Source organism: Hemicordylus capensis, chromosome 5, assembly GCF_027244095.1.
Source record: "Hemicordylus capensis ecotype Gifberg chromosome 5, rHemCap1.1.pri, whole genome shotgun sequence".
NCBI lineage: Eukaryota > Metazoa > Chordata > Lepidosauria > Squamata > Cordylidae > Hemicordylus > Hemicordylus capensis.
The window spans coordinates 1504306-1518426 of record NC_069661.1 but is presented as its reverse complement, the minus strand read 5'-3'; the positions used below and the strand labels follow the sequence as shown (position 1 = coordinate 1518426).

Sequence of the window (14121 nt, the reverse complement as noted above, 5' to 3'; positions counted from 1 at the left end):
CCTGGGCTTGGGGTGAAATCCTAGGGAAAACTCTCTCTATTTTGCTATCAGATAAGTACAAAAACCTTCCATGTGTAAGCTTACATGGGATGAGAAAACTGTTAGCTGCTGAGCGTCTGAGAATGTGTTTGCACCAGAGAACTCTCTCCCAGTCCCTGCTTTTTCCTGAGTTAAAAACCAACTTGGAGAGGCTTGTGAAAAGAAAAGGCTTAAAAACAGTTTTATTCAAGTACTGCAGATTGCTTTCATTTGAGGTGTTATAGCTTTCTTAGGTACACTTAAGAATACTTAATAGATTACAAAAATAGGTTGTCTTAGGCACGTTTAAGTGTTTATAGAGTCTTTTGCAATGCCCTAAGTAGTTTGGGCGTAGGCTAGTGTTTCTTATTTCAATTATATTGCAGGTAACTATAACAAAACAGTATCAGAAACATGCAAACCCCACCCCCCAAGAAATAGAAATTCTAACGCAAAGTCTGACTGAACAAACTTTCCCCTAGGCTTCTCTTTTTCTTGAACTCACCAAACTCTGGAAGAGAATTCAAGCTTCATGCAATCCTTTCCTTTAAGGATCTACAGAAGTGTTCCATAAGAGAAACCTCCATGTTGGCTTCGGCCACAAGGAAGCAAATCTCCATTGCTCCTCACTAAGCTTTTCTACACCAGTTTCTCTCCAAGAAAGACTGCCCTTCTTGTTCCCAGAGTTTCCAGCAACTGCTCTCTAGGTCCCACCCACCTGGTGTACCGATTGGCTGCCCTAGAGTTCACCAGCATGTCGGTCAAGACAAGGGTTCATTCCCTGTTCTCTTTAGAGAGGGATTCCAAGGCTTCTTGGAATCCTATTAGATCCAATAACCTCCTCGGGCGGACCTATCAAATAGGTCCTTAATCCCAGTATAGGTGGGTCGTGGCTCTATGTTCTACCTTAACCAGATGGTGATCCATCCATGACAATGGGAAAATGACAGGAGTCCCCACCTATGGGACACCATCCTGATCAGAGCAAAAGACCAAATCGAGCATGTGACCAGCATCATGTGTTGGACAAGAGACCAATTGGGATTGTCCCATAGTCGTCATGGCCATTATGAATTCTTGAGCCACTCTTGACAACCTAGTTCTGAAATGAACATTGAAGTCCCCCACCACCAGCAGCCTGGGGCACTCCAATGCCAACGCAGCAACCAGGACCATCAGCAAAATTAGGGACTCGGCTGAGCAGCGGAGTAATTGATACACCAGCAAGACCTAATCTATCCTTGGTCCCTAGGTACACACACTTGATATAGGCCAATTCCCTGCCAGGAATCCTGGTAAGGGAGATGCTATTCTTATAGACCACAGACACCCCACCTCCCCACCCACAGCACCTCACCTGCTCCACCATGAAGTATCCCTCTGGGAGAGGCTGAAACCAAACTGGACCACTAGTCTCTCATAATCAGGTCTCCGTGATACATACCAGGTCAGCTCCTTCATCCATAATCAAGTCATGGACAGCTTATTTAGGAAACACGCCCCCTTCCCACAATGATGCGATCCCAGCCAGTCATGGTTAACATGTCATGAACACATCACTGTGCCTTGGAGCCAACCAGTCCAACATGAAATGGTTCCAGCCAATCAGGGATCACATCAGAATGTGCTGATATCACAGTATCACAATAGCCAATTGGAATTGGCTACATGGAAACATAGGAAGCCACCTAATGGCACAGCAGGGAAATGCTTGACTAACAAGCAGAAGGTTGCCAGTTCGAATCCCTGCTGGTATGTTTCCCAGACTATGGGAGACACCTATATTGGGCCGCAGCAATCTAGGAAGATGCTGATAGGCATCACCTCATACTGCACAGGAGGAGGCAATGGTCAACCCCTCCTGTATTCCACCAAGCACAACCACAGGGCTCTGTGGGCGCCAGGAGTCAACACTGACTCTTTGGCACACTTTACATGAAAACATCAGTGAAGGCGCTCTCAGGCAAGTGGGCTGATGGCCTCTGTGTCTGCCATGTGGCAACTAGTTTCACACAGCTCAGCAAAATGGAGCATCTGTCTGACTGCCTCAGCACCAGAAATGCACCTGCATAAACACTTTCAGATGCTGTTTTTTGAGGGCTGCACAAAACCTACAGATTGTGCAAATTTACAACCTTTACGCCTCCATTTTTGGCTCACAGTAGTTCTGCCTGCTTGAAGATGGCGACTGTCTGCATGCCTGGGGTCTGCCAGAGCCCTGTGAGGCAGAGAGCACGGCGGCTTCCCGATGGCAGCCTCAACAGGACCCAGTTGGTTAGGGTGACTCTGCCCTGGAATCACCAAACGCTGGCTGTGAATTGTCTCTGCATGCGTCATGGAAATGCAGAGCCATGTCCTTTCCAGGGCTGTGCAAAAGAAACTGGCTGGTTAGTATTTTATACGGCACAAACAGTCCAAAGCTGGCAGGGCCTGATGGCATTGGCGAGGTTGTATCCTTGAGGTGGCAATTGTCGTGCGAGGACCACTCGGGGTGTAGCTATAACTGAGCGGATAAAGGGTTCAAAGAGCCCACCCACCCCCAGTGCCTGAGGGCCCTCCAGTGCCACCCCTCCCTATTTCCTTCATTATCTCCCTCACTCCGAGGGGCCCCTCAGGGGAGAACACGGCCCCCCTCCCCTAGCGACCCTCCTGGGGGGCTGGTCACTGTCTCTACGGGAATGGGAAGTGGGCCAAGGTGGTCCTGTTGGGGGGGCTCAGCTCAGCAGCTGCTCACCTTAGCCAGGGTGGTTTCCAAACAGCGAGCTTCACTCCGCAAAAAGTGGAGTGAACGGAGACGTGTTGTGGTGCGGATCTAAAACCGCAGTTGGACTCCGTTGCCTCCTACAGTGGGCAAACACAGCTCCCCCCCCCGCTGCAACGCAGCTGTGGGGTGACAGGGATGTAACGCAGCAATAAAACATGAAAGGCGGCATCGGCAATGTGAACGGCCCCTTGCTGACAGCGCAGGGTCTGTGACGTCAAGCCACAGGCAGTGCGGAAGGACACTCCAGGGATACAGCATGACACTGTGGTAGTGTGCAGTCTGGAAAGCTCCTGGCGGGGGGGGGTGGCAACTGAGGCGCAGCTGCCCCCAGTTCCCAGCAGCTCCATTTGTGCCCCTCTCACTCTGCTGTGGCATCAAGGAGAGCCATACTGCCTGCAGGGTGGCCATTCATCAGGTAGAGCTCTACCTGACCAGTGGCCAGCCTGCAGGCAGCCCAGAGAGGTGCAAACGGAGCTGCCCAGAACCAGAGGCAGCTGTGCCTTGCTTGGTACCTGCCCCCCGCCCCCCAGCCTATGGCAAGCCCGGGCAGCAGCCCTCCTCCAGGGCCTTTGAGCGGGGGCCACTGAAGCCAGCGGGCTCGTGGGCTTCCTTCAGAGTGCTGGGTTTGAATGATGCCGCACAGCAACACAGTGACACGGAGCACTGATTTGGCCGAGGCTCAGTAGGTGGTGCTCTTGCTTTGTTTGGCTTTGCTACAAGGAATTCTGTTGCGGGGGGGCAGTTCCCAGGGGCGGGGTGATGGTGGGGCAAGGCCCCTGGTGTGGGTGAGAAAAGGCTAAGCCTGTGGGCAGCAGCCAGGTCCCATGGACGGCTGGCGGACTCCAGGGGCAAAGGTCAGCGGATGGGACTGACTCCCCAAGGAGGGAGGCAGCAGATTCCTCCCCACGCCAGAACCCTCCCCCTCCCCCCTTGCCTTGGCCCCAAGTGCTGCTTGGGGCAAACCCCCGAATGCCCCCAAAGCAGGCCGGCAGTGATGCCCGGGGCTGGCTGGGAAGGAGCTGTCTGCTTCATGTGTGTGTGGGGGCAGCGGGAGTTGTGCAGGGGGCCCGCTGTGGGCACAGAATCTGGCCAGGGTGCCTGGGAACAGTGTCCCCTTGGGGTGGAGCAGCCACAGGGCAGGGTCCGGGTCCCAGGGCATCTAGCAGCCTGGAGCTGGAATTACACCCCTGCCCCCCCGCCAAGGCCCTGGTCCAAGCCACCTGTCCAAGGCAGGTCTCCCCTCCACCCCACGGCTCAGTGACCCACACAGCCCAGCTGCTGCTGTGCCTTCAGCCGGGAGCAGGGGCTCTGCCGGAGGAGCAGCAGCAGCAACCCCTGGCCAGGCCAGCCACGGAGCCTCTGCTGCTGCTGCGGGGAAGCCGGGTGGGCAGGGAGGGGGCCTGGGGCTGGGCGGCTGCGCTTCTGGGGGTGGGAGTGTGTCTCTCAGAGGGATTGGCTTGAACTGGTGCTGCTGAGGAGTGTGACGAGGAGGGGCTCACCCTGCCCTGCCCCCTCCACTGTGTCCGGGACCCGGTCTCCGGGCCAGGCAGGCTGCCCCTCCCTCCCCAGGCCAGGCTCCCCAAGGAAGCCCCCCTCCCCCCTCCCTCCCCCTGCGAGAGGCCCCCTGGCCCCAGCTCTGCTTCCCAGGTATGGCAGGTATGTGAGGGGGCCTGCAGTGGAGGAGGGCTTCACACCTGCGCCAGGGATTGAATGTCCCGGCTGAGGCCATTCCCAAACACATCTGCCTCCCGGCCGGCTGGTAAGTGCCCCCCAGTGACTGACAAAAGGGAGCCCCTCTGTGCCTGGGAACCTCACCCACCTCGACAGGGGCGCTGACCTCCGCCAGAGCATGAAAGGGCCAGGCGCGCTGCATCGCTTGGGGCAGGTGGTGGCCCGGCGGGGGGGTGGGGGGCGGGAGGCCAGCCGTGACCCCACCTGCTCTGCTGGGAAAAGCTGCCGAGAGGCTTCTGGCTGGCATTGTGGGCAAAGCTTCCTGCTCTGGCCTGCAGCAGGGCCCCTGCCCCCCCCGAGACTGCCCCCCCTCAGGCAAAGGAGGGCGGGCAAGGTCAGTGGTGCCTCCGGCCTGCACAAGGGCAGCACGTGCAGGGCCAGACCCCAGTGCCCGGCAGGGCCCTGCTCCTCTGCTGGTTGCCTGGGAAAGGCAGGGGTGGCCCCGGGCCCCGGGCTGGCTTTTGCAAGGATGGCCCCGAGGGCACGCCTGGCCCCATGCCCTCTCACCTGCTCCTGGCTGGGTGCAGAGAAGAGCCTCCTGGGAGCCCCTCTGGTATACGCCGTGGGAACAGGGCCAGCCCCCCCAAGTGGCCCCCCTCCCCCAGCTGCCCACATCTGGAGGAAAGAATTGAGGAGGGGCCCCTCGGCACTGATGCAGGCGGCCTCCTCCTGCCTTCTGGAGTGGGCAGAGTCCCAGGCGGCCCACCGGAGACAGGGGCGTCCTCCCCACCCCTGCCCCGCCCATTACCCTTCAGCAAAGGAATGGCACACACAGCCCCTCAAGGCGGCTAATCATTACCTTTTGTAACTGCGGGGGGAGAAGGAAACCCACTCGGCAGAGCAACCCAAGGCAAGGAGGCCAGTGTGATTGCTTGAGGGGCTGAGCTGCTGGGAGCTCCATGAGCCATGGGGCAGGTCTCCTGCAAGGGGTGCCAGATGGAGGAGAGGGAGGGAGCTGGCCGGGTGGCCTCCCCAGCAGCCGGCAGTGTGGGGCAACAGCCGCCTCTTGGAGTTCGCTTCCACTTGCTTGCACAAAGCTACCTCCATTTTCACTCCCAGGAGTCTCCTCCAGTTCATATTTTTCAGTGGTTTCTCCCTCAAGACGAGGGGATCAGCTCCCTGCAAAAGCCCCATTGAAATGAAAAGGAGCTCCGCATGAGCACAGGGGTGCTTTTGTGTGGCTACTTTTCATTTCAGTGGGGCTTGTGCAGGAGAACTTCCCAGCGGACTGTGTCCTTGGCAGCCACCGCCTGTTCCCCCCACCACTCTGCCACCTCCTGCGGCATCCAAGATATGCCGCCACCTGGAATGAGCTGCAGCAACAGCAGGGGGGGGGCACCTTTGGAACATCTCTCAGAAGACGGCTCAACCCGAGACCTCCTGTCCGTGCAGCAGCAGCAGCCGCCGCCACGGCCTCAGGACCCAAGGCTGGTGCTGCGGCCTTTCCTTTCCAGTCCTGGATGGTTTCCTGAAAGGGAGGCAGCAGCGGCAGCTGGCCCTTGGACACCACCCCGGAGGAGCGGTGTTGGCTTCAGCAGCCCTGAACAGCGGAGCCAGCCGCTGTCCTCCAGCTCCCTTTGACTTGGCCTTGAAGCCGTCTTTGTTGAGTCTAGGGGAATCTGCACGTTTGCGTCCTGGGCCCCCAGGATGAAGGGTGGCCCCTATAAATGAAAGGCTGTGAAGAAAGGAGCCGAGAGAGGGACCTGTTCCCACCACCACACGAGCCAAGCCCCCCCCCCGACAGATGCTGGGTAGGAGGGCGGCCAGGAGGAGGGAGAGGGGCTTGGGAGACACTTGCCCAAGGAGTGTGTGTGTGTTCGTGCAAAGAGCTCCCAAGGAGCCACCAAGCCAACCAGTTGGGAACCTCCACTTCCACCACCACCCTGGCCACAGGCAAGGCTGGCAACCTTAGCCCAACTGCATGCAGAGACGTGGACACTCCTGGGGGGGACCCGAGATGAAGGGCCAAAGCCAAGGCCGCTCCAGCCCAGCCTCCTGCTCCCGACAGTGGCCCAGCAGGTGCCTGCAGGAAACTCACCCCAGTAAAGGAACATAAGAACAGCCCTGCTGGATCAGGCCCAAAGCCCATCTAGTCCAGTACCCTGCTTCGCACAGTGGCCCACCAGTTGCTGCTGGAAGCCACAGGCAGGAGTTGAGGGCATGCCCTCCCTCCTGCTGTTACTCCCCCGCAACTGGTGCTCAGAGGCATCCTGCCTCTGAGGCTGGAGGTGTCCTATAGCCCTCTGACTAGTAGCCACTGATAGGCCACTCCTCCAAGAAGTCATCCAAACCTCTCTTAAAGCCATCCAGGTTGTTGGAGAATTCCACAAGTGGATTATGCGTTGTGTGAAAAAGTACTTCCATTAGTTGGACCTACATTTCCTGGCAACCAATTTCATGGAGTGACCCCTGGTTCTAGTGTTATGTGAGAAGGAGAAGAATTTCTCTCTCTCCACCTTATCCACACCATGCATAATTTTATAGACCTCTATCATGTCTCCCCGCAGTCGTCTTCTTTCTAAACTAAAAAGCCCCAGGTGTTGTAGCCTTGCCTCATAAGGAAGGTGCTCTAGGCCCCTGGTCATCTTGGTTGCCCTCTTCTGCACCTTCTCCAGTTCTACAATGTCCTTCTTTAGATGTGTTGACCAGAATTGTACGCAGCACTCCAAGTGTGGTCGCACCATAGATTTGTATAAGGGCATGATAATATTAGCCATTTTATTTTTAGTCCCCTTCCTAGTGATCCCAAGCATGCAATTGGCCTTTTTTACAGCTGCCGCACATGGAATCAACACTTTCAACGAGCTGTCAGCCACAACTCCAAGATCCCTCTCCTGGTCCGTCACTGACAGCTCGGATCCCATCAGCATATACTTGAAGTTGGGGGTTTTTTTGTCAACACTGAACTGCATTGGCCACTTTGTTGCTCACTCGCCCAGTTTGGAGAGATCTTTTTGGAGCTCCCCACAATCCGTTTTGGATTTCACTACCCGAAAGAGTTTGGTATCATCTGCAAATTTGGCCACCTCGCTGCTTACTCCTGCTTCTAGATCATTTATGAATAAATTAAAAAGCATCGGTCCCAGTACAGATCCTTGGGGGACCCCATTTCTTACTTCCCTCCATTGTGAAAGCTCTCCATTTATACCTACCCTGTTTCCTGTCTTTTAACCAGTTAACAAGCCACACATGTACTTGTCACCCCTTTATTATTATTATTATTATTAATTATCCAATGGCTGCTAAGTTTCCTCAGGAGTCTTGGATGAAGAACTTTGTCAAAAGCTTTTTGGAAGTCCAGGTAGACTATGTCAGCTGGATCACCTTGATCCACACACTTGTTGACACTCTCAAAGAAGTCCAAAAGATTGGTCAGGCAAGATTTACCTTCGCGGAAGCCATGCTGGCTCACTCCCAGCAGGCCCTGTTCTTCTATGTGCTTTACAGTTTTATCTTTGAGGATGCTTTCCATCAATTTGCCTGCAACAGACGTTAAGCTAACTGGCATGTAATTTCCCGGATCGCCCCTGGATCCCTTTTTGAAAATCGGTGTTACATTTGCTACTTTCCAGTCCTCTGGTACAGAACCTGATTGCAGCAATAAGTTATATATTTTAGCAAGGAGGTTGGAAATTTGACATTTGAGTTCTTTGAGGACTCTTGCATGGATGCCATCCGGCCCTGGTGATTTGCTAGTTTTCAGTTTTTTTAAACAGTTTAGAACATCATCTCTTGCCACTTCTATCTGTCTCAGTTCTTTAGCCTCCATCCCCAAAAGCCTGGTTCAAAAATAGGTATATTCTCATTATCCTCTGCTGTGAAGATGGACGCAAAGAACTCATTTAGATTCTCTGCAACCTTCATATCCTCCTTAATCCCTTTCACTCTCTCATTGTCTTCTTCCCTTTTAAGGCTTCTTTGACGGTACCTGTTAGCCATGCTGGCATCCTCCTGGACTTAGTGGTACCTTTCCTCCTTTTGGGTATACAATCTAACTGGGCTTCTAGTATTATGGTTTTGAGTAAACTCCATGCATTCTGGAGCGAAGTGACTCTCCTGATTTTCCCTTTCAGCTTTCTTTTCACCACACTCCTCATTTTAGAGAAGTTTCCTCTTCTGAAATTCAAAATGTCTGTGTTAAGACTTCCTTGGTGATTCTCTCTCCGCATGTATGCTGAATTTGATGGCACTGTGGTCACTGTTCCCTAAAGGGCCGATGACTCTGACATCACATTAAAAGCTGCTCTGCAACCTTTTTGATTTTAAGCGCCAGCAGTCTGGTTCCATCTTGGTTCAAGTGCAGCCCGTCTCTTTTGCACAGGCCTTGCTTCCCCCAAAATTTATCCCAGAGCCCAACAAATCTAAACCCCTCCTCCCGGCACCAACGTCTCATCCACACATTGAAACCCCTCAGCTCTGCCTGTCTCATTGTACCGGCGCGTGGAACAGGTAGCATTTCTGAGAATGCTACTCTGGTGGTCCTGGACTTCCATATGCGACCTATCAGCCTAAATTTGGCTTCCAGGACCCCCTGACTATATTTCCCCACATCGCTGGTGCCAACATGCACCACAACAGCTGTCTCCTCCCCAGCACTGCCGAAGAGCCTATCTAGACACTCCTTGAGGTCTGCAGCCTTTGCACCAGCCAGACAAGTCACCATGCGGTCAACAGGCGGGTCACCAACCCATATCTCTATACCTCTAATGATCCAATCGCCCACTACAAGGAGCCCCCCCCCCCCCGGAGGAGTATCCCCTGTGCGAGAGCATATGGGCTCATCATGGAAGGGGTCCTCCCTCCCTCCTCTCTGCTGCTTCCCAGCCAATGGTGTTCAGCAGTAGGCTGCTCCCATTAGGCAGCGCAGCCCACCGCCCTGCCTACAGCCTCCTGCCCCTTGCCCAGTTCCTGGAGAAGAAGGTGGCGGCTGCTCAGGAGCTGTGAGCCATGAGAGCCCAGGGAAGCCTCCCGGGCCAGAGGCAGCCTTGCTCCGAAGAAGGCCATGCGCTGGAGCCAGTCAACAGGGAAGACCGCCTGCCCTGCCCTGCCCTGGTGCGCCGCTCCTGGGCTCTGCAAAAGCACCTCGCCGCCCAGCTCCTCTGAACACCGGGAGGGAGACCAGCGAGCTGTTCCGAGTCAAAGCCTGGTGGCCGTCTGCTTATGGGGCCCAGGGCAAGCCTGCCCCTGCTGGGGTCCCCAGGAAGGGCCTAGCCACAAACACGGATCGCTTTGACCAACTGGACCCTGCCAGACAGGGAGGGGCCCGGCAGGAGGCGAGAGGCTTTGGTGCATCCGCTTTTATTCCAGACACTGAGAAGTGTTACAGAAAGGGCTGTGATCAAGAAATCTATCCAGGACGTTAGAGAGACACTGTGCGCGTTTCAGAGTTGAGGGACGTTGGCAGAGGTATTTGCACTCATAAAGAGCGGCCATTGCAACCGCTGGAAGACAAGTGGCAGTGCAGAGAAGGCCCCGCTGCCCTCGCCCCGGCCGCCTCCTCCTCCTCCTCGGAGGGGCAGCAATCAGATGCATCCCAGTCGGAGGGGCCCGGCCGGCAGCCAAGGGGACTGAGGCTGACCTCCAGGGAGGCTCAAGCCCTGGCAGCAGCCCCAGCTCTCGGTCCGCAGGCTGGAGAGGGGGGAGCAGGCCCACCGGCTCAACAGGCAGCCCCCCCTCTGGGCCTGCTGCCTCCCCAGTGCAGAAGGGCCGCCAGCCCCTCCATGCCAGGCAGCAGCCCACGGGGGGGGGGGCTGTACAGGGAAGGCTCCGCGGCCCCAGAGCTCTCCACGGGATAAACGCCTTGGCTGTGAGCTCTCCGTGAAAGGACTGGACTGGCAGAAGGCAAAAGAGGCAGCTGATTTCCTCCCAGCCACACACGCGCTGCCCTTGCTCTTGGATGCGGTGGAGTGACTTCCCCCCGCTTTTGGCTTCCCACAATGCCCCTTCCATACAAACACATCACTGGGGCCCCATAACAAGCACCGCCAGGATGGCTACCGGGAGCGGGTGAGGGCTGGTGCTACCCCCAGCTGCATCCACGCCTCCTCGGGGCTGAGCAGCTGCCTGGCTGCTGTGCCCCACAGCTCCGAGAGCTTCCTGCCCCTCCTCCACGAAGATGCCCCCCCGCCCGCCCGCCAGTTAAGGCCATGGCCCTGCTGCACACCCCAGGGGAAGGGGGAAGACGCAGGGTGGCTGTGAAGTCCAGCCCCACTGAGCACTGCCCAGCCCCACTCAGCACCCCAAGCGGGCCGCCCTGAGGCCGGAGCGGAGACCCCTCCCAACCAGAAGGCTCCGCTGGCAACCCTGCGGCCAGCCCTTTCTGCAGAGCCAGCCCTCCGGCCTCATGGACCCCAGTGGGCCAAAAGAGCCTTGGTCTGCCCCCCCCCGCTGTCCCCTCGAACAGGGATTCCCAGATGTTCTTGACTACAACTCCCATCACCCCCAGCCAAAGGCCTCCACAGCTGGGGATGCTGGGTGTTGTAGTCAACAGCCTCTGGGAATCCCTGCCAGAGGGAACACTCCCCCCCCCCACTTCCTGCAGGCCTGGGAAAGTGGAAGGACAGGAGGACCCCCGTGGAGGGTGACGGTGGACGGACAGACGGGGGGTCGGCACACTCTGGCCACAGCAGCCAGGCTCTGTGTGTGTGTGCGTGGGGGGGCAGACCACAGGAGCAGCTGGTCCTAATGAGGCGGGGGGCACCAAAGGGGGCCGCTTCGGTGGCCACTCCACCCCCCACCCCGCCTGAGAACCATGCCGCCTGCAGGCTGGCCACGGTTACGCTAGAGCTCAACCTGATGAGTGGCCAGCCTGCAGGCAGCAGGGCTCTTGGGCTGGAGAGAGAAGAGCCACCCGAAGCCGCCTCCTTTTGCGCCCCTGCCGCCCCCCCCGGCAAGCCCCCTCCCCACCAGCAGAGACTGCAGAGCAGCAGCTCCTCCTCCTCCTCTTTGGGGGCTGCTGTGTGTGTTGGGGGGGGGCCTTGTTCTTCCCAGGCCCAGGAAACCCAGCCCCCTTGGAGCTCATCGCAGCCTGACCCCTGCAGGCCTGCCCCCCCACCCCCACCCCCCACCCCCGCAGCCGCCTTTGATTCTGGGTCTGGGGGAAGCCCAGCCCATCCGCCACCACCTCGCCTCTTTCTGCTGCAACACAGTCCTCATTATTTCTTAATTAACATACCCAAGAAATCAATTAACTGCTCAGTTCCTAATTAAAAGCTACAAGAGATGATCATCTCATTATTATTAGCTGCTGAGGTGAGCAACCCGGCATGGCGTGGGCATCCCCCTCCCCCTCCAATTATGGGAAATGATAAACGGGGGGGGGGCTCTTCTTGCCGGGTTCCTTTTGTACATTAAGGGAGACAGCAAAATTAATTAGCTATTAGGCAAACGTGGTGCGGGTGTTCACTCAGGCGCCATTTGCGGCCCCAACAGGCCCTTGGCGGCTCTCCGAGAGCCCTGCTGGACTCTGGGGGCGGGCTTGACCTCCGAAACCCCAGGGGTCAGCTTAGGGCAATGCTGCTCTGGCTGTGGCGGAGGGAATCCACGGATCCGCATCACGACGTGGCATTCGTGTGGCACTTTTGAGGAGAAGACAATCTAATCCCTACAACAGCCCTGCAAGGTAGGCCAGCATTATCCCCATATAGTTGAGGCGGGGTGTGTGTGTGTGCCTAAGGCCAGCTGTTGAGTTTTAGGCAGAGGCAACATTCAAAAGGGGGCCTCAGGATCCACAGCTCAGCCCCATTCAGCAAGATGCTCCTTTGAACACAGAATGGGGCCGAAGAATGGACACTTCTATCCCACACCTGGAGCTGCTGGGTGAGCACTGATCTGGGGTGGGTGGGCAGGAACCCCCCGGCCCCGGCCCCACAGAGGGGCTCTTTCCACTGGACACCAGCTGGACTGTGACTGGCTGCCCCAGGCGCTCTCAAACTTGGGAAGCCCCCCCCCAAGGTTGCTGGACTACAATTCCCATCATCCCCAGTCACAGCAGCCCTTGGGCATTGTGGCTGGAGGGGATGAGAAGGGGAGCCCCCAGTGACAAGCAGCTCAGCCCCAGGAAAGGAAGCCCAGCAGAGTCCCGGTCCCAGGGCTGGTCCCACCCCGCCACCCCTGTTCCCTAAGAGGCCATCACGGGAAGCCCAAGGCGCCCCTCTGGGCAAGCAGGTCGGTGTGCAGGGAGCAAACCGCCTGCCTCTGCCTGCTGCCGCCCAGCCACTCCCTCCGCCCCCCCCACCCCGGGGTCACCCAGCAGGGCCCGGCCTCCCTGCACAGGCCAGGGGGGCGTTCACATGATCGGCTGCAGGAAACCCAAGACTGTGAGATGAACCCCGGCAGCCCTGGCTGGCAGACTTGTCAGAGTCCTCGCTCCTGTTGGAGCCAGGGGACCTGGAGCCCGATTCAGGTGCAGCCAGCCAGCCAGCCAGCCCCCCTCTCCGATCCAGGGCACCTACGCCAGGTAGACCCCAGCCGGCTGAACCCCAAATGGGCACCAGCCTGGCTGTTTGTGGGCCTCCTGCTTGAGAGCCGGCTAGAGGCTGGGCCTGCCAGGAGGGGGCTGCAGGTCCTACTGCATCCTGGCTGGGGGCGTGGCGTGGCCAGGGCCCTGTACGAGGCACGCAGGACACGGTCCCAGGAGGCCTCCTCTTCGTGGGGCTGAAGAGCTCCCCCCGCCCGCCCCCCCCCGGCTGCTGGGCACAATGGCCACTTGGCCCCTCCCGCTCCCGCGGTTGATCCACCCGGCAGCCCCACATCTCCATGACAGTGTGAGAAACAGAACTTGTGAACTCGCCCCCCCACCCCACCCCGAGAGAGATTCAGGGTTAGGGTGCCAGGGTGGCTCTCAGGGAGATGGGGGGAGGGAGGACCCATGCAGGCAGCAACCTTCACGGTGGCCTTTGTCTAGGAACCAAGCGAGGGCCACCGGCCGCCCCGGGTGACTTCTGGGCTAGTGGACTCGTGCGACAGTGACACGGGGGCGGATGTGGCATGGCGATCGACAGGCCCCTGCTGACTTCTAGTAGGGTGACGAAGTCGTGCCCAGCCGTGCTCAGACTGCCAAGGAAGGAACCCAGCGCGGTCTCGTTTCACACAGAGGGAGGCAGACGCAGGAGAGGTGCCGCCTGCCACCCCTCCCCTGGCTCCAGTGGTGCAGATGCAGGATGTGCGCCCGTGCGCTCTCTCGCCCTCCTCCTCCTCCTCCTCCTCGCACTCGCTCTTTTCTTCTTGCTGCTACTGTCGCTAATTTAAAACGTTAAAGATTAATCTTTTCTACCAACGTGAGATGCCAGGTCTCGGAAAGTGTTAATTTCCTCGCCGCTCTTGACAACGGGGAGATGTGAGGCGCTCCAAGCCGTTCTCCGGTCTGCTGCCTGGATGGCGCTCTCCTCGCCCCACTTCCTGGGCCGGATCCGCTCCCCTTCCACGCTCTCCATCTTCTGCACGGAGCGGCTCCACGTTCGCTCGTTACAAGCCTTTGTTGTAGACGACGGTCTGGCTGGCTGTGGCCCGCGCAATTCCGGGTTCCAGGCGCGACGTCTCGATCTGCCCCGCAGAGAAAGGAAGGAAGACAGGAGGCCAAGTCAGGACGCAGGGAGGGCTGCTCAAGG

At 57.8% G+C, this 14121-nt stretch overlaps 1 protein-coding gene across 5 annotated transcripts in view; it reads right to left on the bottom strand.

Annotated features, from left to right (window-relative positions):
* Positions 1–7217: 7217 nt before the first annotated feature.
* Positions 7218–14121, bottom strand: part of SFXN5 (sideroflexin 5) — a 117126-nt gene continuing 110222 nt past the window's right edge. For 4 of the 5 annotated variants that reach the window (XM_053255180.1, XM_053255182.1, XM_053255183.1 and 1 more), the window contains one exon: positions 7218–14056. In XM_053255180.1, coding sequence (XP_053111155.1) covers positions 13774–14056 — 283 coding nt within the window. In that variant the 3' untranslated portion in view covers positions 7218–13773. The remainder of the gene's footprint in view (positions 14057–14121) is intronic. The other variant, XM_053255181.1, reaches the window with a different exon arrangement.